General features: G+C 36.2%; 1 protein-coding gene across 1 annotated transcript; it reads left to right on the forward strand.

Annotated features, from left to right (window-relative positions):
• The first annotated feature begins 2,888 nt into the window (after positions 1-2,888).
• LOC121418310 (U4/U6.U5 tri-snRNP-associated protein 1-like) lies at positions 2,889-27,992 on the forward strand. Its single transcript, XM_041612101.1, has 18 exons — positions 2,889-3,254; positions 4,491-4,569; positions 5,871-6,065; positions 6,733-6,835; positions 7,447-7,530; positions 11,601-11,697; positions 12,808-12,947; positions 14,453-14,599; positions 17,904-18,067; positions 18,697-18,809; positions 20,580-20,734; positions 21,074-21,218; positions 23,542-23,702; positions 25,067-25,239; positions 25,925-26,060; positions 26,412-26,501; positions 26,668-26,789; positions 27,646-27,992. The coding sequence occupies exons 1-18, from the start codon at positions 2,984-2,986 to the stop codon at positions 27,662-27,664; spliced, it is 2,394 nt and encodes a 797-aa protein (XP_041468035.1). The 5' UTR covers positions 2,889-2,983; the 3' UTR covers positions 27,665-27,992.
• The last annotated feature ends 5 nt before the right edge of the window (positions 27,993-27,997 follow it).

The following is a 27,997-nucleotide window of genomic DNA, read 5'->3' on the forward strand; positions in this document are numbered from 1 at the left end:
TTCAAAGGCTCATAAATTTCACATTATTTTTCAGGTATTACTCAAAACTGAACAAAGAAATAAAAATTGCCGCTGACAGACAGTATAACATTAAAAATAGTGACGACGAAGTTATTCTTCATATTCATCAAAAATTACTCTTCATTACTCAAAACTACTATCGGGCTATAATGTTCCAGGCAGAGAATCTTCGGGTAAAAAAAAAGAAGCAAAGATGGACACATTTCACGCCCCTCAAACAATTTCATTTTTTGTGATCTTAAATTAGTAATAATAGATATACATTTGTATCTCTATTTATGGCGTTTAACACTTAATTTTTTTTCTAGGTCGGCATGGTTGTTGTATTGAAGGGCTTTGATATTTTTGGAACGAAGAAAAGACGAGGAAGAAAAGTGAAAGAGTTTAAGAGATAAGAAAGGGGAGAAAATAAGAAGGAGGTGGGGAGGGGTGAAAATGAGAAAGGGGCGAGCAGATGGAAATACAGGGGGGATAAAGAGACAAGGTAAATGGGGCCGTGGCGAGATTATGAAGAGATTCGAAGAAGGGGGGAAAGATACAGAAAGGGAGAGAGAGAGTCACATTTGGTTAACAAAATCTTAGTCTTTTACAAAAAAAAATAAAAGAATTCTTTGTTGCAAGGGCGTTTATAGGCTGGGGTACCCCTGAGGAGTTCGTACACTGGCAAGCAAACCGAAATTTGCACCCCTTCTGCTTTCAGCAGCCTTTAGCCAAACTTTATCCACCTCTCCAAGATGCGCACCCCCATATACCACAATAGTTCCACCTCTCAAAGATGTGCACCCCCATATACCACAATAGTTCCACCTCTCCAAGATGTGCACCCCCATATACCACAATAGTACCACCTCTCCAAGATGTGCACCCCCATATACCACAATAGTTCCACCTCTCCAAGATGTGCACCCCCATATACCACAATAGTACCACCTCTCCAAGATGTGCACTCCCATATACCACAATAGTTCCACCTCTCCAAGATGTGCACTCCCATATACCACAATAGTTCCACCTCTCCAAGATGTGCACCCCCATATACCACAATAGTTCCACCTCTCCAAGATGTGCACCCCCATATACCACAATAGTTCCACCTCTCCAAGATGTGCACTCCCATATACCACAATAGTACCACCTCTCCAAGATGTGCACCCCCATATACCACAATAGTTCCACCTCTCCAAGATGTGCACTCCCATATACCACAATAGTACCACCTCTCCAAGATGTGCACCCCCATATACCACAATAGTTCCACCTCTCCAAGATGTGCACCCCCATATACCACAATAGTTCCACCTCTCCAAGATGCGCACCCCCATATACCACAATAGTTCCACCATACCGAGATGTGCACCTCCCCATGCTCAACCAGCCTAACGTCCTTCTGCTAGAAGAAATTATGCAATGCTATACCCTTCCTCTAACCAGGCTCATCAAACAACAACAACAACAAAATATATGCTTCTCCCTCTTCTGAACATACCCAAGTTCATGATTTGATGAGCCTTGGAATGAATTCAGCCGTGTCAGATGGAAACTGTTAGGCGCATTGCACTATTAATATTTCATTTCATTCATAATCTTATATTTACCAGATTCAATCGTAATTCAATTCATGACATGAAAACTCTGATTTATCCTGAATACAATACAATAACTAATAATCTGTCCTATTACATAAACAATTAATGAAAATTTAACTTTTTAAGATTTATATCAAATGTTAACAATTGGCATAAACCTTTTTATTTATGTAGATCTGCATGAGAAAGACCATCCGACCTTCCTGAATGAAACTGATGGATAGTTTGCCTATAAAATATATGGGAAGATACTGCACTTCAGGGCGAGGAACCATAGGCCTTGGGGCTATGCCCCCCCTAAATAAACGGTAAAGATAAAAAATAGAAAAAAAACACGAAAAATTGAAATAGGAAGGAGCGAGTAATTACATTATATGTTTTTAATTGTTATAAAATATACCCAAAAGTTAATTTTTTTGTAGTAAAAAAATGTGACAATCCTTGCTCACTCGCTTCGCTCATATAATTTGAAAACCGTCTTTAAGGCCTATACACCTTTTGCCATACTAGTTGCCCTCTCAATGATCTTTGGGCTAATTAATATTATGCTGCTTGGGCGTCTATTTGATTTTTGTCAGACGTGTATCAATCAATGCTGCCCCAGTTCCAATTTGAATTAATTTCGCATTGTGAGATATTCTCATCTAATAGTGCCCTTAACACTTTTTATTGGCCGCATCTGAATATCCCTCAGTGGCTTCTTTTATAATGTGATTGAGCAATCCTCAGTGGCTGACCTTTCCAATAGGTCTGCGGTAATATCCCTTTTCTTTTTTATAATACTATTTGAGGTAGGCCTATAAACATTGAAATAGCCTAAATGATTCACATATCCCTTCTGATCGGCTTCTGACATACAGATACATACATTTTCTAAAAAAAAAATGTTGTGGTACATTTTGAAGCATTTTCAGATAAAGAGCAGAGTCGTAATGAGCCCGTCTTTTTTATGGGCCACAACATGATGGTGTATGGAGTAAAGGTTTGTTTGTCTTTTTTAAATAAAAGTTTAGTGATAGACTAACGAGTGATAAATACATTTTACTCATTCCCTTTCCCTTCCACTTTCCTTCATTTTTTTCTTGGGCTTCGAACTTTTCTTATATTATTTCGTCATATTTATACCAGCGATAGAGGTTGATCATCGAGACAACAAAATAATTATTCGTCGCTGTGTTTTCGTAAAAACTGACAAAACTCGCTAAATCACAATCAACCGAAAGTGTTCCGAAAGAGCGCCAGCTAGAGTCAATAAACGATCACTGAAGTTATACGATTGGAAAACGCTTTCAATTCGTTTTGCGGATAAATTCTTATCAACGTTTATATATCTCATTTCTCTGGATTTTCTGGTATACTTATCGATTTAATTCAACATGGGGTCGTCTAAAAAACACAAGGAAAAGGACAAGGATCGGGAAAGGAAACACAAGCATAAAGACCGTGATAAGGACCGAGATAGAGAGCGGAAACACCGGAGCAAACACAGCCACAAACACAGGGAGAAGAAGGACAGGGATCGTCGTGTCGTTGAGAAAGACGTGGAAGCCGGGGAAATTTCTTCGCCAGAACAGAAAAATGACCGAAAACGTCGGAGGAGTGTTAGCCCATCCCACATAAAACTTGAGAAAGATGTTGAATTGCAAGGTATCTTGACAATAATAGGCCTATTTTAAGTCAATCTTCCAGTATTGTGTCAGACTTTTGCATCACAAAAATGCACATGTGGGACTGAACTTCAGCATATAATCAGCATCATGATCAAGACAATATCAGCGAATATTCCTGAACAATTTCCATGACCATGCATGCCCATGACATGAAACCTCCAAATTCAGGTTTTGATCATAAAGAAATACCTTGTCATGGAAAAAGTATCTTAAGTACATAACAAAGCCTGCAACTTGTGCAAGGCTCAAACAAAGTTGATTTTTTTACTTCATTCATGATTTTCATGATTTTTTTTTGTTGACCTAAACTTAGATCTACTAAAACCTAGGGAACTTACTTTTAGGTCTAGCAGCAGAGGCGCTTGGCCAATATGGGAGACTCTCCAATATGGGAGATAGTCTCCCATATTAGAGACTTGCTTTACAAAAGAACAAGAAACATCAACAACCAAAGCGTATTATTTCCACCCAAAATGTCTCACTGAGGTCAGAAGTAGCATTGAGGACTCCGTGATCATATTTTTAAAATGATTTTGTTGTTGTCATTTGATCACAAAGCCTTGAAGCGCCTCCCATATACATATAAGTGACACATGATAACAAAGATTGATTTCCCGATGAAATCCATCTTTGAAGATGGACATGATGGAAATCATGTTTGTGATTTTACTATACACCTTCATACGCATCATGCTTATGAAGATTCCAAAAATTTGTTAATAAAAAGGTAAAAAAATTTAGGTTTCTTACCAGAACGACCTGTGTAGATCCCTCGATCCATTTGTACACAATGCAAATACAATAGGCTTGGTCCTTGAACCGCTTATGTGTGATGAACCTTCTATTAACGATGTTACAAAATGCCGTTTTGAAGAACAATTTATAGATATGAGTTATTATTTCAAATAAAAAAATCTAATACGTGATTATGAATAATTATTTTTTACTTGATTGTTTTTAATCAAGTTTCGAATTCCATTATTTGTTAAATGCTAATTTTTATCTATAAATTGTTTTTCTTTAGGGACATGCGTTGCTATGTGTTATGCGCTATAAAAGAACTGAATATTATTATCATTATTATTGTTCTTCAAAGCAGCATTTTGTAACATCGGTAATCAAATCTTTTCAATCTTTATTATTATTCATCTCTACAGTGTGTAAATATTGTTATATTGATATTGGCTCTAATTTTATTTTATTTTGCTTTCAGATGAGAAACAAGACAGTGCGCCAGCTGGTGGTGGTGATTCAGGAGGGTTCACTGGTAGTCTCAGTATTGAAGAAACAAAGTAAGTTCAGTTCACTAATTTCATGCCTTCTGAAAATTTGAATATTGAAAAAAAATATTCTGTCATCTGAGTCAGGATCATTCAAAATGTATATCAATATAGACTATTATCATGTTGTCGCACGCACCACGAACCGTCCTCTCTGCGCACTTCGATGCGAAAGTTAGTTTTGCAGAAAACGCATTTAAAGAAAAGCTTTTTTAAAACCAGCAATAAGTGCACCTACAAGGAGAGCAAATTATGAACATTGTTGCATAGTGATCAAGGTTACATGGACTTTGCATTTGTCCACTCAGACTTGTAAACACATTTTGAAAAAGTGAAAAAATACTTGCCCAACATTAAATTTCATTTATTAAATTAAATTACCCAAAACATGAGGAAAACAACATTTTCAAGAAGGGGTGGGGGCAGTAGTGTCTTCACTTTATTTTTTATCCGGTACATTGATATTGACTTTTTAAACTTAAAACCACAAAGCAATGTAAAAATGATAGATTCAAGATTTCTTTAGCTTACAAACTCAAGACCAAGTATAGGACAAACATGTTTATGTTTTGCTTCTGCTTGTTGCAGTTAATTTTACATTGAAAAATTTGGTGTTTTGAAGGAGGAATGTGAAGTGTGAAAACTTAAAAAAAATACAATTTTATTAGCGGGCAGGGGCGGATCCAGGATTTTCAAAGGGGGGGGGGCAAATTTTTCGGAGGAAAATGTTGACAAGCCCCCCCCCCCAAAAAAAAGAAGGTTTTCAACCACAAATCGAGGATATTTCGTACCCGAAAGAATATGACAAGCAAAAATAAATTCAAGTTAAAGGGGGGGGGGGGGCACACCTCAGTTTCAATGGCATTTTTACATTACAAATGTTGATTTTTCTTCCCTGTGCCCCCCTCCCCTGGATCCACACCTGTTAGCGGATTAGTGATTACCCAATTCATGCATGTGTTTGCTATATCATGTAGGTTGTCATTAGAGTGGTGGTGCAGCACCACTGGTGCTTAATTATTATTTTTTTCAAGCAATCTGTTTATGATGACATTTTTATATCTTTTTTTATTTTGAAATGATATATTTTAGTACACTTATTTAATGATTCACCATTCAAAGTATCACCATATCATGTTATGTTTTAAAAAATGAATTATATGAATGCTAAAGAAAAGAGATAAAATAAAGTATGAAATGAAATAATGTCAAATTAAATACATGTAAAATAAAATAAAGGCAACATTCCTAAAACAAATAAATGAGTAATTTCAGTTTACTGAACTGTGTGATTTTGTATTGACCTTAAACAGTAAACTTCGAGCCAAACTAGGGCTTGCTCCATTGGATGTTGACGATGAGGGGGCTGGAGAACCGGGGGAGATCGTGGAAGAGAAGAAAGATGTCCACAAGCCTGCAGTCAACATTTCTGATATCAAGAAGACGGAGGCTCTTAAAGAGAAAATGGCACAGATTCGTGAGAAGAGACTCATCAACAAGAAATTGCAGTGAGTGTTCTGTTAAAAGCTTTTATGTGTGTAAGTCGATATAGTAAAGAATTGAACCTTAACCCTAAGGAAAAGATAGAAGCTTGAGTTTTCCTACAACAATGGTTTGATTCAAAAGAGAAAAATCCAACAAGCATTACACTGAAAATTTAATCAAAATCAGATGTATTGTGAAATAAGAAAGTCATGACATTTGACACTTTGCTTTATTTCACAAAAACAGTTTGTGCACTTCCTGGTCGGTATGCAAATGAGGGGACTGATGACATCATCCACTCTTTCTTTTGTTTTTCATTACATGAAATATGAAATAATCTAATTTTTCCTCATGGTCATGTGACACAAAATTTTACCCTCCCTGATAATGTGAAGTTACCAATTTTTAGAACATTTTTTGTTCAGTCGAGTTGGTCCCATTTGTCTAATCTGTAGAAATTGAAATATTGTACATAATTCAAACAATAAAAAACAAAAGAAATAGTGAGGGACACCATTGACCCTGTCAATCCTACATGTAACTGTTTTGGGAAAAATAAACCAAAATTAGGTAAAAAGAATAACTAGAATATGCAATCAAATACTTTGGTCAGGTGACTGCAATTTGTGCATGTTAATTCAAGTCAAGATACTGAGCAAGGTTTTAACTGTTATTGTATGTTATTTACAGCAAAGTCAAGACGTTGGCTGATGATGATGACGATGATGACGCTGCAGCTTGGGTGGAGAAGATGAGGAAGAAACAGGTTGCCAAGGCTGAAGCAGACAAGAGGGTGAGTGATTAGTTGGAGGAGAGCAGAGGAGAGAAGGAGAGAGATTGAGGAAAGGGGATAGAGAAAGAGAGAGAGGGAGAAGAAGAAGAAAGACAAGGGAACTTAATTAAAGGAGGAGGTACAAAGAACAATGTGAAGCTTATTGGTTTTGCCATATCAACAAAGATATTTCGGTAGAATTTATAAGAATTTCAGTTGAAATTGTAAGAAATTCAAAAGGAAAGTTTGTATTACGATGACTTCATTTGCAGAAAAGAGACTTTTTGTGGTAATTTAGTGCTGCGTTGTGAGAAACAACTGAAAAGCCTGGGGTTTTGTGGGATAACGTAAACGAAAGGGATTATTATCTGCATATTGTAAACATCTTGAGGGAAGAAAAAAATAGAAATATTGTTTGTGTTTGTATTAAGTTGTTTGTTCGCAATTCAGGATTCAGATGTTGTTTGACATTGAATTGAAATATTTTGACATATTGTTGTTTCCATGTAGAAAACAAATATGAAAAACAAGTTAATTGTATTTAACCATGTTTTATAGTTAGGAAATGGCTTGAATTACTCACAACATTGTAAGAGTATAAAGTATAATGTCTTTCTATGTTCATATTTTAGGCAAAGATGCTGGAGGAGATGGATGCAGAATTTGGTATTGGAAAAATTGTCGAGGATGAATTCAGCAAGACTAAAGAGCAAAATGTAAGTATGCTTGTCATCATCATGATCAATCCCATGTTTTAAATCCGGTTTTGTCCATGTGAATGGGGGTGGCTGGATCCACTTCACACCCACCCTTACCCCATCCCTCCACTTTCAGACCTGCCAACCAGTAGGTTTTGGCATTTTTAGTACGTTTTTGCAACCAAAATACGGCAGTACGTTTTTTCTTTAAAAAATGTTTTTGTAAAAAAAAATTATTTTCTTTTTACAAAATCGTAATTTAATGAGTAAAAGTCATCTCTGTATGTCTCTATTTCATAAAACTTACACAAATATGGTTATTAGATCATTGTAATTTCAGGTATTAAAAACTTTTTTTCAGTCATTTTGTTAAAACCAGGGTGAAATATACAAATGTTAAAAAAAATAAAATTTCATCTGCAAGAGCAGTGCGCATTTTAGCTTGCAAGCAGCTTCAGCGCTGCGATGAGAGAGTGCACCATGCATTTTATTATGAAATGCAGTTTTTTTGGGAAAAATAGTTTTTGTCTCACCTGCGAAGCAAAGTGAGACTATAGGCGCCGCTTTTCCGACGGCGGCGGCGGCGGCGGCAGCGGCGTCAACATCAAATCTTAACCTGAGGTTAAGTTTTTGAAATGACATCATAACTTAGAAAGTATATGGACCTAGTTCATGAAACTTGGCCATAAGGTTAATCAAGTATTACTGAACATCCTATTAGAGTTTCATGTCACATGACCAAGGTCAAAGGTCATTTAGGGTCAATGAACTTAGACCATGTTGGAGGAATCAACATCGAAATCTTAACCTGTGGTTAAGTTTTTGAAATGTCATCATAACTTAGAAAATATATGGACCTAGTTCATGAAACTTGGACATAAGGTTAATCAAGTATCACTGAACATCCTGCATGAGTTTCACGTCACATGACCAAGGTCAAAGGTCATTTAGGGTCAATGAACTTTGGCCGAATTGGGGATATCTGTTGAATTCCCATCATAACTTTGAAAGTTTATGGATCTGATTCATGAAACTTGGACATAATAGTAATCAAGCATCACTGAAAATTTTGTGCAAGTTTCAGGTCTCATGATTAAGGTCAAAGGTCATTTAGGGTCAATGAACTTTGGCCGAATCAGGGGTATCTGTTGAATTACCATCATAACTTTGATAGTTTATTGGTCTAGTTCATTAAACTTGGACATTAGAGTAATCAAGTATCACTGAACATCCTGTGCATGTTTCAGGTCACATGACCAAGGTCAAAGGTCAATGAACTTTGGCCGAATTGGGTGTATCTGTTGAATTACCATCATAACTTTGAAAGTTTATGGATCTGATTCATGAAACTTGTACATAAGAGTAATCAAGTATCACTGAATATCCTGTTTGAGTTTCAGGTCACATGATCAAGGTCAAAGGTCATGTAAGGTCAATGAACTTTGGCCATGTTGGGGTTTTTTGGTGAATCTCTGTAAGTTTATTGGTCTAGTTCATAAAAAGTGGACATAAGAGTAACCATGTATCACTGAACATCTTGTGCGAGTTAGAGTAGTATTCAAAGTCAGCACTGCTGCTATATTGAACCGCGTGATGCAGGTGAGACGGCCAGAGGCATTCCACTTGTTTTATCACAGAATACACCTTTTCATTCCCAGTAGTTGGCAGGTCTACACTTTGCCTGATCTAGTGAATCCTCCATCCTCTACCTAACCCTCTCTCACTTCTCCTCCACTTGCCTCTTCTATGTCTTATTTGGCCATCTTCTCCACCTCCAACCACCCACCTCAAACTCAAAAGCCCTTCTTAATACACCCCCATCATCCTTTCTCATCTCAAGTAAAGTAGTGAAATCATACTTCTTGAAGTTCAGTGGAAGATGTATGATATACATGTAGAATCACCACATACCCAACTTTGTATATTATTGAGATTTCAAATGTACAATTGTTTGACAGAAATTGTGGTTGAATTGATTGGAACCATCGACTCATCTTTTCCATCTCCCAACTACCACCACTGTCATCACCTTCTCCCAGTGGCGTACCGTGGGTCACGGCATTGGGGGGGCACCAGCAAAAATTTCGAGTCACTTAGGGAGCGTGCGAAGCGCGCTTAGTTGCCAGGTATACTGACCTAACAGAGACATTTTAAGGACATGCAGATGTGTATCTCACTGATTAAATAATGCGAGCGCGAAGCGCGAGCTGAAAATTTTTGATATTCAGACCTAAAAAGGGACATTATAAGCAATTCTTTTGTAATCATGATACGTACCTGCCTCGCTAAACAAACAATGCGATCGCTAAGCGGGAGCTGAAATTTTTGTATATATTTACCCCAAACAGGGAACATAGTTTAGGAATCCATTAAGAGTATACATATCTCAACATAGTCATCTAATGCTAGTACCATCCTTTGCTGATTTTGTTAGAATTACATCCAAACAGAATTAGCACTTTTTGTAGACATGGTAATCATGATTATCATACGCATCTCACTAATCAAATACTGTGAGCGCGAAGCGCGAGCTGAAAATTTAGGAAATTCAGACCTGAAGAGGGGCATTCTAAGGCTTTTTTGCAGGAGTTCACTAAGACCTACGTATTTCACTAACCCCAAAGATGCGAGCGCGAAGCGCGAGCTGAAAATTTTTTGATACTGGGATCAGAAAAATTGACATTATAAGGACTGATCTTAGGAATTCATGAAGAGCAGACATCTCACCAATCAACTAATGCGAACGTTAGCATGGGCAGAAAATGTTTTATATTAAGACCTTAAATGGGGCAATCACTTTAAGTAGTCATGAAAAAGAAGTCAATGTCATTACATGAAATAATAATAACTCGAACTGCGAGGAAATATATTTGGTATACAGTATATTGATTTGAAAACGGAATGTTTTAATACAACAGGATTATATATCTCGTTAGACAGTCTATGCAAGCACCAGGAACAATAAAGATATACGCCCTGAGCAAAAATTGTTTCATAAAGTTATGAAAAATGCTTCTTATGATTGTAATATAACATAATTATAATATAAAATGACATTTATAATAAACATAATTTCTTCTTTCCCCATTACGTTTCTCTTCCTTTCTCCCTCTTTTTCTCCTTTTCCCCGTTTTTTTTTTTTTTTTTTTTGCCGGCCGATTGGGGGGGCACGTGCCCCCCCATGCCCCCCCCGTAGTTACGCCACTGCCTTCACCACCACAACCACCCCCACCACCACCTTACTACCATGAAAACAATTGTCAATGTCACCGCAAGCACCGCCACCACCATCATTACCACCATCACCACGACCAATTACCCTCTTCACTACCAGTACTACCACCACTGCCATCAATACCACTACCACCAGTCAACCTCATCACCACCACTATCACCACCAATACCACCACCAGTCACCCTCATCACCACCACTATCATCACCACTACCACCAATACCTCCACCACCAGTCACCCTCATCACCACCACCAATACCACCACCATTCACCCTCATCACCACCACTATCACCACCACCTATACCACCACCAATCACCCTCATCACCACCAATACCACCACCAGTCACCCTCATCACCACCACTATCACCACCACTACCACCACCAGTCACCCTCATCACCACCACTATCACCACCACTACCACCACCACCAATACCACCACCAGTCACCCTCATCACCACCACTATCACCACCACTACCACCACCTCCACTTCACATTTATTATCAACAACCTCAACCTCACTGACTCTACCATCATCACAACCATGCACTAAAGATTGTGATACTTATTGCAATATGAATGAGTGGGACAGTGGTAATGTTTTTAGATTGTTTTATCAGGGTTCTCATTGCTTTGAATATCTATCCCTTATAAATATATATCATCTTTATTCGCACATTAAAAATGGCACATTCACATTTTTCAATAGAGGGGGGGGGGGGGGGGAATACACAACATATCATACAAGTAATAGATGAACTAATGTTTTTTTTCTTTTAATGATATGTTTTAGATATATAAAAATGAATGCAAAAATAATGTACGTTATTTGACTTCCTCAAAATAATGCAGACATATTCTCGGAGAAACTTGGAAGGATTTAAAGTGGAACATTCGATGAAGAACTTTCAAGAAGGACAAAATGTCATTCTTACGTTAAAAGATATGGGTAAGTAGTTAGTTCGCTTGTTTGAACTTATGAAATTGCTTTTTGGAAAAAAATGTACTGGAATATTCTTTCTAGTTTCGATACTAATATTCATTACCATTTACTGTTCTGTAAAGATGATATGTTTGCAGCAAATGGTATGCCATAAACCTTAACCATAGGCATAGGGACATTGGTGAAGTTGTTAAAGGACAAGTCCACCCCAAGAAAAGGCTTATTTGAATAAAAAGAGAAAAATCCAGCAAGTATAACACTGAAAATTTCATCAAAGTCAGATGTGAATAAGAAAGTTATGACATTTTAAAGTTTAGCTTAATTTCACAAAACAGTTATATGTACATCCTTGTCAGGACTGATGACATCATCCGCTCACTATTTCTTTTGTATTTTAATTTTTCCCTCATTGTCAAGTGAAACAATGATTAATTCCTCTCTGAACATGTGGAATTAGCAATGTTTGATACTTTATGTTTCTGTCAAGTTGGTCCATATTGTCAAATCTGTAAAAATTGAATATTGTATAATGCAAACAATTAAAAACAAAAGAAATAGTGAATGGGGGAAATCATTTACTGTCTCATTTAATGTCACTGAGTTGTGCATATCACTGTTTTCTTAACAATAAGGGAAACTTTAAAATGTCATAACTTTCTTATTTTTTCATCCAATTTTGATGAAATTTTCAGTGTGATGCTAGTTTGATTTTTCTCTGTTTATTCAAATCAGAATTTTTCGGGGGTGGACTTGCCCTTTAAGAGATGGGAGGCACTTTGGTTTATGAGGTCAAAATTTAAGTCCAGAATGTAAAGGGAATGTTGTATGAGACCCTGTACAATCATTTACAATTTTCTGTTGCAATTTTACAACTGATAGATCAATTTTAGATTTTCTTGTGTTAGTATACACTCCTTGTTGTAAGAAGCAGATTAGTGATCAAGTATAAATTTGCTATTAATTGCAAGACATACATATTATTGATGTTTGAGACCCAACATAGACATGCAATTGATTGCAAATTTTGTGTAACGTCCCATACGATTTTTTAATCAAAGGTTGTTTATTTTTTTTAAATACATAATTCCTTGTTTTTTTTTCTTTTACCATATGTAGACGGCCTGGAGGAGGAAGAAGATGTATTAGTGAATGTTAACATGATCGATAACGAGAGAGCTAAGAAAAATGTGGAACTGAGAAAGAAGAAACCAGATTACAAGGCCTACCAAGAAGATGACTTTGATGAAGATGGAATGGTGAGTCAATTCTAATATTATCTGGGTCCGGTTACACAAATGTTAGAGATTGATTTTACGCTTGATTTTCATGATTGATTGTACACTGTAGTCAATGGAATCATTCGTAGAAAAATGTTCTACGATCATTGCTTAGCTTTGTGTTACGGGCCCCTGGAGGTACAAAACAAAAGATACTTTTATTGATCCATGAGTGCAGGCACAACATAAAACTTTTTGTTGATTCCAATGGCTTCAAATACGTATATAAAAAACAAGAGATAGGAAGAAACTACAATATTTCATTACATTGATAAAAATATAAGATATTGAAATAAGACATACATCAACCTCTGATCTATAATCAATGAATCTATGATTTAACAAATGAATTTACTAATGGATATTTTATGATATAATTCAAAATGGTTGCTTTGGGATGTATATGTCAAATAAATATGCCATCTTTGATATAATTCATGTACCAATTAATGCAAACCAATCACATCTGTTGCAATAATTATATCATATGAAGCCAACTGGTCTGCGTGTGTTATACGGCCATTTTTTCTTCTTTTTTTGTACAAATATCTTTCTACATGTACAATAGATACATTGTCAAATTTATAACTCTAAAGTAAGATGCCTGTCTGCTCCATGAACGCTTTATTTTTGTGACTAAATACGTCAATTTATGTTTATGTTTCAAAGCATCCATGATTATTTGTGTTCAGACAATGTGATATCACAATCTTTGGCTGTGGTTCAATGCATATGAGTAAAAAGCCAGTATAGGCGTTAAACCTGCCTGAGTTTGATGTTGTTTGAAGGTTTGCATGGTGGCATGTCCAATTGCTGTGTGGTTTACGGTACACCATGTGGAGTGTTAAAGAAACAGTGGATAGAAGAAGAGAAGTGGATAGTCGAGAAAGTGGAGATTTGAGAGTAGAGTATTCTTTTTTGAAAATAGTCCTGAAAAGGACTGTAAACCAGAAGGAATGTTGAGTGAGAAAAGCTTGAGTAGTAGAGCTGATGAGGAGATGCTGGCTTGAGTCGGCGAGTAGAGATGATGAGTAGTAGAGAGACTCGACGTTTCGGACAGGTTGGCTGTCCGTCTTCAGGAGTCTTCATGATTATTTGTGTCCAGACAATATGATATCACAAGGCAGCAACTGCCTGAGTTTCTATACCATTGGCTTGTAATATGATATAGGGCCATATATTGCCCAAAAGTCGAAAGGGCAAGCTTATCTTGTTTTCTGTTTTCTGCTATTTGCAGCATATAAAGTAATAATAATAATAGTAATATTCTGCTTGGATTTAGCACTCTACATATTTAAAGTGCTTTACATACAGTTTATATTGAAAATGTTCGTTTTAATTACCATAGTAATCAGATACAGCTAGATATACCTTGATTTTCAATGCTCAGCCAACGCGTCCACTAATATGCCCATTTATAATGTCTTAGAAGTCTTTTGATGTGAAAGTAATGTTAGTATTCCAAACCTATCTTCCTGCAACAGTTCCGGCACAAGACGCTTCTTGGCAAGTATGATGAAGAGATCGAAGGAGAGCAGAAGAGATCGTTTCGTCTTAACCAGTCAGGTACTGCCAACGTGGGCGATGAAGATTATATGCAGAACATCCGAGATCAACTTAAGCAACAGGCCGTGAGTATCTGTTCCATTCAATGGATTCACAATATGGTGCAGCGGACAGGCCGATCTTCGCAATGCGTCATGGGAAATAATTTGACATCTGTTGACATCATGCGATTATGCTGCACTGGCCGAAGCGGCTGGGCTGGCTTGCATAGAATTGTACTGTCTATTAGGGTCCAGGATGTGGGGAGAAATTTGCTGCATATTTCTTTGCAAATTTTAGACATTTATCCGCTTCTGCCATGGTTTTCGTTTTGAAGCGTCACAGTCTCATTACTGTACATAAGCCCTGTGCGCTGCCTGTGCCTCCGCGTGATGTCGACCTGAGAAGTTAGAAATTTGCCGTCTGCTGCAACCGATAAATGGCGCAACGTTTCGTGAATCCATTGATAAAACTTTCAGCAGGACCTATTATTTTCTGCATTCAGTGGGGTATATGGAGATCCAACCATGTTAACAAGCAGCTTTAGAATGTTAAATGTTAAAAAAATAAAATAAAATGAGAGAAATACACTTGGGATAGATTGTTTTCACAAAAAGTGGGAGAGTTAGATGAATGTCTTGGGACTGACGCAAAAAAATTTTACCTTAAAAAAAAAACTCTTGCAACAAAAAATTATACCTTTAAAAACGTCTGCCCAAAAATTGCCAGTGTTTTTCTTTTGAGTATCGGGTCCCTTGAAGGTTAATTTCAATCAGAAAAGTGTATCAGATGAAAAACTTAACAATTTTTTTAATTCATCATTTGGACTTTGTGTATTCCACTCGGAATTAAGTCTCTGTATTAACAAGATTAATTTGTTATTGTTGAGAGAGAATCAAAGAACTACATCTCTCTACTTGTATTTGAATGTTTCTATATTGTCATACACTAAATAGAAGATTTTACACAGTTGATATTCTGGATTCCGAATGTAAATATTTCTTTTTATGTTTGATGTGATATGAAACAAATGATGCACAGGTGATAGAGTGTTAGTGGAGATGCAGTGTGTTCAAGAGTATTCAAAATACTGAGTGCTTTTGCACAATGTTGTAAATAAACAAGATATCTTTCTACCACGAGCATCATGAAATGAAACCTGTGCATTATCTCTTTTATTAAACGGGTCAACAATATAAATATAAAGCAGAAAAAGTGGCGACAAATTCGAATTATTATTCAGAGAAGGCAGGTTGCATGGCTTATCTGTTTGCACCACAAAGCCCTTGCCTCTAATTACCTTGGCGAATAAGACTGCATGCAAAATCTGTTTGCTGGTATGCTTATCAAAGTATGTAGTTCCAGTAAACACTGTTTTCATGAGAGTCTTTTAAATCAAGGTTGATTGTCACCTTATCATTGTAGATCTAGATCTTGTACAGTTACATTGTAAACCGAACTTAAATCTGAGCTGAAAAGTGATTGCCAACACAGATATTCACATGTTGGACAGTGTGTTATAGTACTGCTGGGAAAAGGAACCCTACATCTGACTGTAATGCCATGTTTATTTTGCTGATTTCTCAGCAATTACATAATTTCTACTAAAGGACAAGTCCACCCGAACAAAAACTTGATTTGAATAAAAATAGAAAAATTCAACAAGCATAACACTGAAATTTTCATCAAAATCGGATGTAAAATAGAAAAAGTTATGGCATTTTAAAGTTTCGCTTCATTTCACAAAAGAGTTAGATGCACATCTCGGTCGGTATGCAAATGAGGAACTGATGACATCACTCACTATTTCTTTTGTATTTTATTATATGAAGTATGAAATATTTTGATTTTCTCGTCATTGTCATGTGAAATGAAGTTTCATTCCTCCCTGAACACGTGGAATTCCATTATTTTAACATTTTGTGCTTCAGGCAAGTAGGTCCTAATCATCAAATTCATAAAAATTGAAATATTGTATAATTGAAACAGTAAAAAAAAACAAAAGAAATAGTGAGTGACATCATCGACTCTCTCATTTGGATGTAACAGGCTCGTTCATATACCGTATGTTCCTGTGTATAAACCGCGCCTTTTTTCCCGCTTTATAATCTTGAAATATTGGGTGCGGTTTATACACAGAAACAACAAGATTTCGTAGGAAATTTGACTACGTTTTGTCGGTAATATTACTTTTATGTGAACCAACAATAATATAGAAAAATAATGTATAATTATTTGTTGGTTACTAAAAATAGGGAGTATATTTTGCAAAGTTTTCTTCGAAAATCTCTGTAAAGATTGGTTTATAATATTTATTTAACTACTATCAATTTAAAAATGTTTTCCAAAAAAAACCTGATTGTTTTGTGATGAAAACTTTTTTTTTTCAACTAAAATTGCATGGGAAATGCTCTTCAATAGGCATGTAATCGTAATCGATCGTAATCGGTTATTAAAAAGGCAATAAATAATGTCCTTTAATTTTTTATTTCTCTAGTTTTTCTCTCAATATTAAAAAAAAATCACTTTTTATACCATTATTTTGATATTAAAAATGCCATTTTATGGTCACCTTTTCCTAAAAAAACCCCCTATATTTTTGTAATGAAAACTTTTTTTTACACCTAAAAAGTGCATTGAAAATGCTTTACAATAGGCATGTAATCGTAATCGATCGTAATCGTAATCGGTTTGAAAATAGGCAATAGAAAATGTCCTCTATTCTTCATTTTTTTCCCTCACTTTATCTCAACAATTTTGTTTTCTTTTTCCGTTTTGAGACTGTAAGTTTAATATACAATACTGCCATTTCATGGTCTTTTTTTTTCTTTATTCTACAAAGAAATAATTCATATTCTTTGAAAAATAAAGTTAAAGAATGTAGTAACCATTTTTTAAAATACAAAAATTAGTAATATATCTTTTGGTCTGTCAAGTAGTTTCAAAATTAATTTGCTCATCCAAATAATACCAAGTTTGGCTTGCCAATTTTTTTTTTTTTTTAGAGCCTCCCGATTTTGGGGGTGCGGTTAATACACGGCCGCGGTTTATATTCCGAAAAATACGGTAACTATTTTGTTAAATATAAGCGAGACTTTGAAATGTCATAACTTTCTTATTTTACATCCGATTTTGATGAAATTTTCAGCATTGTGCTTGTCTGATTTTTCTCTATTGATTCAAATCAACATTTTTCTGAGGTGGACTCGACCTTTAAGTCTTTGTCACATACTCTATATTTACTTATAACAGACCAAGACTTGGATGGTAATTGTATTGGATTCTGCATGAACTCATTTTGAAATTGTTACAACTGGCATTTATTTTTAAGCTACAATTAATTAGCTACAATCTCTTGACCATTTCATACATCCCGATCCAAACCTATAGGTCAGTCTGGATATGAAAGCACCTTCCTTAGCATCCGAGTATTACACAGCAGCTGAGATGGAAACCTTCAAGAAACCCAAGAAGAAGAGAAGGAAACTAAAAGCCAAGTCAATAGCAGACGAATTAACTCCTCTAGCAGATACAGGCAAGGATCACGGGGCAAGGTAAGTTCTTCTTTTAAGATCCTACATAAATTAAAACCTGTTTAGTGATTGGTTCAAATAGCATCATGTGACCGATGATATAACTATGATGTTGAAAACAAAACACCCATGAAGAAAACTTGCTGTGCTTGCTCTCTGACGTACTGGAAAGGAAGGTGTCTCTATGGCAAGTCCCTTGAAGGGACGACTCAAGCACTAATCAGATTACATTGAGTGCAGTTGCTAAGGAAAAGTAGGTCGGTCACCGCATGTATTCAGTCTCAGCAAGAGCAGCACATGATGTAGATTCTGGTTCAGATTGGGGATGAATTATCAAATCAAAGATAATTATGAAGGAAATTTGCAAAATGTACATTGTAAAGAAAGGAGACCACACCAAATTGTCAAGAAGTCAATTAATTTATGGATATACATTCATATCTAGAATTTTTATTAAACAAACATGCATTTTATATGTCGACTTTGCTGGCTTTCCATAGTTGTGATTGATCGGATCAATCGATAATCTTTGTAAGATGGGCCCCAGTTTACTTTAAGTGATTTGAGGCCATCTGATATACCAACCCTCCTGTAAATGTCTGGATTTTGCCCGTCATGTTATTTTGTTGTCACCATTCATTTTGTTTCAGAGGAGGGATAAGGAGAAGGCATAGAGAAGAGGAAGATGATTCAGAAATTAACCCAAGAGTACCTTCCCAGGATGCAGTTGATATGGATGTAGATTTCCCTGATGCTGACGAAGGTAAACAAAAACATTCTTATCTTCTGTTGGTCGTAAAACTTCTTATCATTCTTTTTTTCATATTTTCTCTGATGTTTTAATTTGGATGATACGCAACAAATGAATGGTGTTTGATATGTTCAGTGAAAAAGTTCTAAGTATTACCCTTTTTTTATTGTCTTTTATCGTTTCCTTTCTAATTTTCTTTGTTATTTTGATAGTTTCCTTACTGTTTTAATTCGAATCACTTTTGAGAGAAATGAATGGTGTTTGATCTGTTCAATGAAATAGTATTGCTTGTTATACTTTTTATTTTCTTCATCTTTTCCTTTCTAATTTTATTGCTATTTTGATTGGAATTGCCTCTTAGAGAAATGGAATGTGTGTGATACAGTTTTGTTGAATTTGGTTTCAAGTATTCTTTTTATTGTCCTTATCTCTCTCTTTTTCCATATTTTCTCTGTTATTTTAATAAGAATGGCTTCTGAGAGATATGCATTGTGTTTGATATGCTTTAATGAAGTGGTGTGAAGTATTATATTTCATTCTTTTGATTCTTTTTGTCTTTATCTTCCAACCTTTTCATTACTACTTTGCTCGGCTCGTTGAATTAGAATGAGAAAATGAATGCAGAGTAATGAATGGTGTTTGATAATCTTTGATAAAATGCTTAAAATTATTACTCGTTATTTTTTTAATTCTTTTATCTCTCCCTTTCCCACCTTTTCTTTACTATTTTGCTCATTTAATTTGAAAAGGTTTAGTGAAAATGAATGGTGTTTGATATGCCTTGATAGCATTGTACCAAGTATTACTCTTCATTCTTCCTTTTGTTGTGATCTTTTTCTCTTCAACCTTTTCCTTATTATTTTGCTCTTTTATTTGGAAAAATGAATGGTGTTTGATATGTATTGATGAAATGGTCCCTAGTATTACTGATTTATTTGATTATATTTTTTTAGTGTCGATTGCTTTGAGATTGCTTTTCAAGACTTCTTTATCGCAAGCAATATCTTGACAAGTGAGGTACCAACATATAGATAGTGAGGTACAAACATTTCATTTGCAATCCGCTATGCCACCAGGAGGCTATGTTTCCCACCATTCATTGAAATATTTGATGGCGGCTTTCCCGGGAATCCTTTCTTGCAATTGCCTGCTCACGGCAACCTGTGAGCGCAAGAATTCATACCAATTCAACCATTGTCATTTAATATGAATTGTTGCAGGTGATAACTCACCCTATTGGCACACAAAATCAAAGTGAATCATTCATTAAAACTCAACATATTTTGTCTTTTCTGAAATTTACATGCAGCAAGTTGACTAGATCGAGCAAACCCTCAGATCAACACGACCAATGTGGGAACAGTGTACTATGGCAAAAGGTGCACATCATATCCCGCGTGCAGGGACTGATGCAGTGTGGATTTTGTCGTTTTCCATGACGTTTGCTCCGGCAACAATTGCTCAACTATGAATTTCACACAGTGTTTGAATGACTTATTTCAACCCTGGATTTAACACTATGTATATCCTGACCTGAACCTAACATAAAACCCTAACATAAAACCCTATTACATCCCTTACCCTAAACCCTACATCTTAGCTAAAATAAAGCCCACAGAAATTGTTGTAGGAGCAAATTTTATGTCGTCATTTTGGCATTTGTATCAGTAGCAATAATTATTTTTTGTATCGGGTTTCCCAAATTCCATGATTTTACATTGCATACCCATGAAGTCTCTTCATGCAATGACTTCATAATGAGGTTTGTGTTCTGTCTTGTAGTACCCATCGAGTACGGCCGAGCGAGGGACGATAGCGATGAGGAGATCTGGGGCCAAGTCATCGAAGACGAAGCAGAGAAAGAATTGCACAATGTCCTCAACAAAGCCAGGAAACTGAAGCAGAAGAGCAAGAGCAGTCAACGGGTTGAAGATCAGGTTAGAATTACTTTAAAGGACAAGTTCACCCCATATTTCCACAATCGCCCCCATTTGGTAAAAAATAATGGCCTGCCAAAAATATAGAATTATTTTCTACCCTGTTTGCAACCGTCCTGATATGATTTGTCTCTGTTTTCTAGTTTTCATGAAAATTGCTCTGAAATGATCATGAATTGGGCAGTTCATTAAGTTCTAAGAACAGTGAAATATGGGGGTTAGTCATTTAAAAGGTACTTGACAGGTAGAGAGATGATAACTTGATTTTTTTTCAGAATTTTATTTTAAATACTATCAAGTTTGTAGACTGTTGTTGACATAATCTCTTCTCCATACCAGGTTGCCAGAGTTGTTGCCAGTATTAAAGTAGAGCCTGAGGATGAAGAGCCAGCGGCTGCAGCATCGGTCTCAAACAAAGGATCCAACATCATCTTTAACTCAACATCAGAATTCTGTAGAACCCTGGGGGATATTCCTTCATATGGTGAGTATTAGAAAGGCATGCTATCATATGTCATCAATGATTTTACAAACTGGCTGAAACCTAAATTTCTGTCAAATTTTTTTTTTTTGCATATTCTGAAAGCCTGTGATTCGCTCTATTTGCCAAATTTCAGATAAAAATTATTATTTATAGAATAAGATCATATTTAAATATCTTACGAATGGGCTCAACCCCTTCCATTCATTTTACAAACTGGCTCAAGCCATTCTTTGTGTACTATAAAGTCTTGTGGAATGGTGCGCACATGTCAGAGACCAGACCCAGATGCTGCACGTATGTGGTTTGTGCCTCTAAAAAACATGCGCATGGCATGAATGATTTTTACGAACTGGCTCAAACCATGGTTTGTGCTGCTAAAAAACAGTGTGCATAATTTCATGAAGTGACTAAAACCCGCTGTTTTTGGTAAAAAATTAGCAGCTTCTGAAATGCATACATGCGCTTCATTTCAAATTTTGAAAGAATGAACTTGGTATCTCTTAAAAGGAATAGAATGAACGTTTTAAATTGCTATAAATAATTGATCTGGTTTCTTTCAAAGCGCAAAGTTATGAGCGTCTGAAAAGCATCCAAACTTTGAACATGATTATTTCGAAAAATCATGTTTTGGAGACCAGCCGAGGTTTGAGCCGGTTCATAAATTTGCTGACGATGTGTGTTAACAGTGGAGTGGGTACGATATTGTGGCCCAAGTTTATGCAATGCCCCGTGTCTGTGAGTACATCTTCTCTATGATTCTAATCAAAGCAGCCATACAGATAAGGCAATCATTGGATCTGCAATACATAGAAAGTTGATATGCAGTGAAAATGATAAAGATTATTTAAATTTAGACATTTCATTCAAAGGCTTCAAATTTAATATTCTTCATCAATTTTCTCAAAGTGTATGTAAAATAGATGGGTGTTCAGACATGGGGCACTTTTTTTTCATTATTATAATGACAGGCTTTTTTTATTTTGGAAAAAGTTTCAAATTTGTTGCGCTTATTTTTGAAATATTTTTCAGCACACTTAACTCTTCAGACTCTAACGATTGATATCAAATAAGGCTTTTGGGGAATACTGAAGGAATTCATGTTAACCTTATGTCCTATTTTAGTTGTGTTGATAATGGGGACCTTTAGGGAAAACAATTACAAAGCGGCTCAGAGCAATTTGCCCCCCCCCCTCGAAAAAAAAGGAAAAATTAAAAAATTGCTCAAAAGAGCACTGGAATCTAAAAGGAATTCCCTGGAAATCCACAATCATTTCAATGTTAAAGCTTATCCAATGTAGCAGATTTGCACAGTAAGTTGTGTAAAGTAGCCCCTGAAAATTAACAAATAATTTTTTGTCTGGCCACCCCCTTAATACAAATATATCTCAATGGGTAAAGTACTGGTGATGTAATAATTTATCCCTGGTTAAAACGCAAGTCAACTCATTTGTGCCCTATACAAAGCGTCAAGCCTTATTAACAGGTCCCTCAGGGAGGAGCTTAAACTGACAGTGCCTTAGCTCTTAATATTAAGAGAGAAATAGAAATGTCTATATTTGATGATGTTCAAGTATGATTAAAATTGTTAAAGTGATCTTTTGAAGCTATCTGGCTATTGTAGACCACTAGTCAAGTGGAGAGTGTAAAATTGTTCAATCATTCTGAAGTGATATATCTTTGTCATAATACTGTGAGAAATGACTGTACTATTGTATTCATCAGTATACAAATAGCGAATAGGCATGAGTGTGATGGTACAAGATTTCACATGAAGTGAAAAAAAGATACTCTATTCCTTTCAGCGAATTTAAATTGTTGTACCATCGAATGATTAAGAAAATTTGTGTTGTACAATGTTTCAAAAGTCAGTTTGCACTTGCATTTTTAGAGAATGGTGTATGTAGCTGCAGCCAATCAATCAAACTCAGTGGACATGTTTTTTACAGGAGTGGTTTCTCTTATTCTGTCTTTTCCTTTGACTCTGTGTTAACACTGACCTTCTTGCCTCTTTTTTTCTTGCTAAAGTTGACTGCAACTAAGGGATTACTTAGATTTTCTTCAATTTACTAGAAATATCAGGCATTTTATGCCTGTCATCAAAACTCAAGATGTAGTGCTGCAGATGGCGTCCTAACTCTTTTCTTTATCTTGACCAAAAATATTTCGTTGAAGTCACGCATTTACAGTATATTTTGGTACAAGTTTCACATTCAGCCTCCCATTTGCTTGTGTAGTACAATCCTAGTTGGCGTCGTACTATAGAAAATGATAGAAACTTTTTTCCCACTTAACACGATAGATGCATCTTCTTTCGTATTTTCAGGCAAGTCGGGCCTTCGTGATGAAGAAGAAGAAACAACGTTGGTAGACTTTGAGAAAGACGATGAGGAAGACGAGGCGATGGAAGATGAAGAAGGAGAAGAAGCAGCCGGAGCATGGAATACAGTCAGCATGGATGATAGGGAAGAAATCAATCAAGAGGAGGTAAAAATTTCCATTTCTTCTTCTTACCAGGCTTCCCCGTAACTATTGAAATGATACAGTACTAACAGTAGTGTATGTTGGTAATGGTATGTCTAAACTTGTAGTGTAATCTGGTGGTTTGAGAGCACTGGTTCATCTGATGAGTTGTTCAGGGGAGCGTTTACTGAAAGGACTTGCCAGACATTTTATCTGGCAGTTTCCATAGTAACAGGGATAATTAGCCGATCAAAATCAAGGAAAGTTGTCAGACAAAAGTGTTGATGAAACACCCCAGGTTCACGTCAAGCACTTATTGTTGTCCTTTAAGAAGGAAGGATCACCAATCGTTCTTAAAGTCACTCTTAACTTACAAACAGCTTTCTGAACCCCCTCCCCCCAGTTTACCTTGATTTGTAAGTTACAGTTTGGTATATCTATGGGTAGCCAAATTTGACACAAATCCCCATAATTATATGATTAATGTGCTATCAAATGTTACATTCAAATCATTACAAGCCATCTTGAAAAGATAAATGCCATAGATTTCTTCACCATTGACACGTGATTAAGATCCCAGTAACCCAAAAGAAGCAAACAGTGTAAACGAATGTTCAATAATTCCAGCTTTTCATGATTTTAGCCGGACTTTGACAATGGTCTTAGTCAATCTAGGGACTGTTTCATAAAGAATTACAACTGTTGTAATTATGCATTATGACAACAAATACCATGGTAACCTTGATTTTGATTGGCTGCTTAGCCCTGTTACCATGGTAATTGCCATAATGGCAAAGTTACAACAGTTGTAACTCTTTATGAAACGGGGCCCCTGGAGTTCAGAATGTGATCATTGGCCAGAATTCACAAAGGTGGTTTTGAAAACCATGGTTGAGTCCATGGTTTATGCAGATTTCCTGTATAAATTACGCTTAATTTAGCGCGCATGTATAAAACATGTCCAATGCTGATGCGCGCTTTTGTCACAGTGCGCCAAATTGACGCCTGTTGCCGTGGTTATCCACGCTATTTTATTCATGAGTCTACTCTTCTAATAGTGGACTCATGAATAAAATAGCGTATCTAACCATGGTAACAGGCGTCAATTTGGCGCACTGTGACAAAAGCGTGCATCAGTATTGGACATGTTTTATACACGCGCCAGATACACGCTAAATTAAGCGTAATTTATACAGGAAATCTGCATAAACCATGGATTCGACCGTGGGTTTTTAAAACCACCTTTGTGATTTCGGGCCATTGTATCTAGGCTAGCTGGATCCGTCCTGACTGGGTGATGTTCACCTGTAAATTAGTGTAATAAGCTCACAGATTTCATCAGTTCCTGCATTTATGTATGTGTTCCCCTTCTGTCTCTTGTACCTTAGGAGGAGCTGGGCCCTGTTCTTGATGACGAACCAACCCTTCAAGTGGGCATTGCTGGAGCATTGAACTTAGCTACCAAGAAGGGCTACCTCATCAAAGAGAAAGAGAAGAAGAAGAAAGGAGATTCGCTCACAATTACTGCCAAGAATTTCACGGTAGAGGACAAAAACTTCAAGTGAGTACATTCTTAAAGTGATTGGTTAACATTGGTTTGACTTTTAAAAAATCTGAGCTAAAAGGTCACACTTGTCACCTGTGTCTGTGATATGTTACAAAAATGAAGCCCAGAAAAAAATTGTGTTCGAAAATAATTATTTAGTTCTTCAAAAATTGAAATATAAAGTGACCGGAAACACCATCTTAATTTCATCCCATAATGTGTAGTATTTAGGCGTCTATAAGACACCTATTTACAAAAGACACCTATTTACAAAATCGGGGTTTGCCTTGTAGTTTTAGCTTACATTCTCAATAATGGTTGTTTTCAGGGTTTATTAGTTCTAATACATGCACTTGTACTCATGTTTCATCTTGGTTTGAGAATTTTTTAAATCGGCTGCTCACAAAGTTAAACAATACCTTTAATCAATATTGAGTATAAATAAAAACAGAAATTATACTTAAATTGATAGCCATTATTATGAGTAACTATTTTTAAAAAATATTTATATTCATATTATGGAAGTATTTTTTACAGCTTAAAAAAAAGTTGTTTCTTTTATACACACTGTACGGTTTATAAGGTAAATTTCACCTTTTAAGTATTGTAATGTGCAATTGAGTATATACATATAGAAATATAAATGTACAATTATTGTCATTATTAAATTATCGAGGAATATGATTTTGTCTCCTTTCAGTGACATTGATTCCAAATACAATAAGAATGATCGATTTCGAGGGCCACTCATGGACTTCAAAGAGAAGTCGGGTTATAAACCAGAGGTCAAGATTACCTACACCGATGAGTCTGGCAGGTCGCTTAATCAAAAAGAGGTAAGTCCACATTCACAGGGATGGAGATGATGCCTTTTGACTAAGTCACATTCCTTTCATAATAATATGCAACATTTATATAGCACTTTAAGGTGGTGGGGGGGGGGGGGGTGGCGAACTAACCAATTAATATTCTTGACTTATTCTCTAATTCAAGGCATTGGAATTATTGTATGAGGTTGGGAACAAGAGGGAGATGAAATTGAAATTGTTTGTTTTGTGAATGTAGTAATGAAATTATTTTGTTCAAAGTCAGTTCATATATGATAGTAAATTATTTTTATTCCTTCAATTCAAAATGCATGAAATGTAATATTAAAATCTTCTCTTTTTCTTTCCTTTTTTTCAAAGGCTTTCCGTGTGCTTTCACATCGTTTCCATGGTAAAGGGTCAGGAAAAATGAAGACAGAAAAAAGAGCGAAGAAACTTCTTGAGGAAGAGGTGAGTAATGTTATGTGTGAACTAGCAACAGGTTTTTAACACCTCTTTTTCCACCCTTTAACCTGTAAAAAAAGAATCAAGGCAGTTTTGGTATGTCTTTGAAAAATACCCTCACCCAAAACTTTGAAATTGACAAACACCAATTATTTTTATCTTTGTTACCTAGGCGATGAAGAAGATGTCTTCCACTGACACGCCCCTCAACACGGTTGCAAGGATGCAGGAAAAACAAAAGAACCTCCAATCAGCTTACATTGTACTCAGTGGAGGCAGTAAGACAATGACTGCGTAAGTATATTCATTGATTTATGATGATGATGGTGATGGTGATGATGATGATGATGATGATGGTGGTGATGATGATGATGGTGATGATGATGGTGGTGATGATGGTGATGATGGTGGTGGTGATGATGATGATGATGATGGTGGTGGTGGTGGTGATGATGATGATGATGGTGGTGATGGTGATGATGATGGTGATGATGGTGGTGGTGGTGATGATGATGGCGATGATGATGATGGTGGTGATGGTGATGGTGATGATGATGGTGATGGCGATGATGGTGATGGTGGTGATGATGATGATGATGGTGGTGGTGATGGTGATGATGATGGTGTTGGTGGTGGTGGTGATGATGATGATGGTGATGATGATAATTTGACATTCATCTTGATATGGATGCTCAAGTAAAGGTGGAGTAAACAGAGGAACACAGACATTCACTTGTTCTATACGCAGTTGGACTACCTCTAAGTCATCACATAGGCAAACCCATTTTGTACACCTTAATTTTGGTCTAATTGCCATACTACATTGGTCTAATGCCCACTTAGTCTAATTCGCATTTAGTGTAATTGCCTTAAGATCTAATTTTCAGTTTGTGTACTTCATGGTATTAGACCAAGTTGATATTAGACAAAATGGTTATTGCCTAAATGGAAATTATATAAAATGTTAAGTGGGCTAAATGGAGATTAGACCAAATGGTTAGTAGATGAACTGGTAGACTATATTACTCTGAAAGATAAGTGCATGCTTTGTATACGCTATAGACGAATGAATTATTGAATATATCATGTCATATATCGGCTCTACATTTTAACCTTATTTTGCTTTCCTTTTCTTTTTGTCTATTCACAGCCACAGTATCACAAAGTGATTGAATGCCAGTAAAAGCATTGGATCCAGCCAGACCATTGAGGCACAGTGAAGACCCACTGGTTATATACTACATTCGACATGTAGTATATATCAAGATCAAAGGGTCTATCAAAATCACCATCGTACAGCAAGAGTGTAATGACAGGAATAGAGAGCATGCTGTAAACGTGCAGCGGCTTTGCAATCAATCGTTATGACCGTGGTGATATCGCACATTTGACTAGAATCATTATCTCAATGGACGGTGCCCGAGATGGCACATTATATATACATTATTGAATGGGTATCATGCATAAGCTATTACGGACGGGTGGCCAGCCATGCATCCAGT

The sequence above is a fragment of the Lytechinus variegatus genome, chromosome 7, assembly GCF_018143015.1.
Source record: "Lytechinus variegatus isolate NC3 chromosome 7, Lvar_3.0, whole genome shotgun sequence".
Taxonomy (NCBI): Eukaryota; Metazoa; Echinodermata; class Echinoidea; order Temnopleuroida; family Toxopneustidae; genus Lytechinus; species Lytechinus variegatus.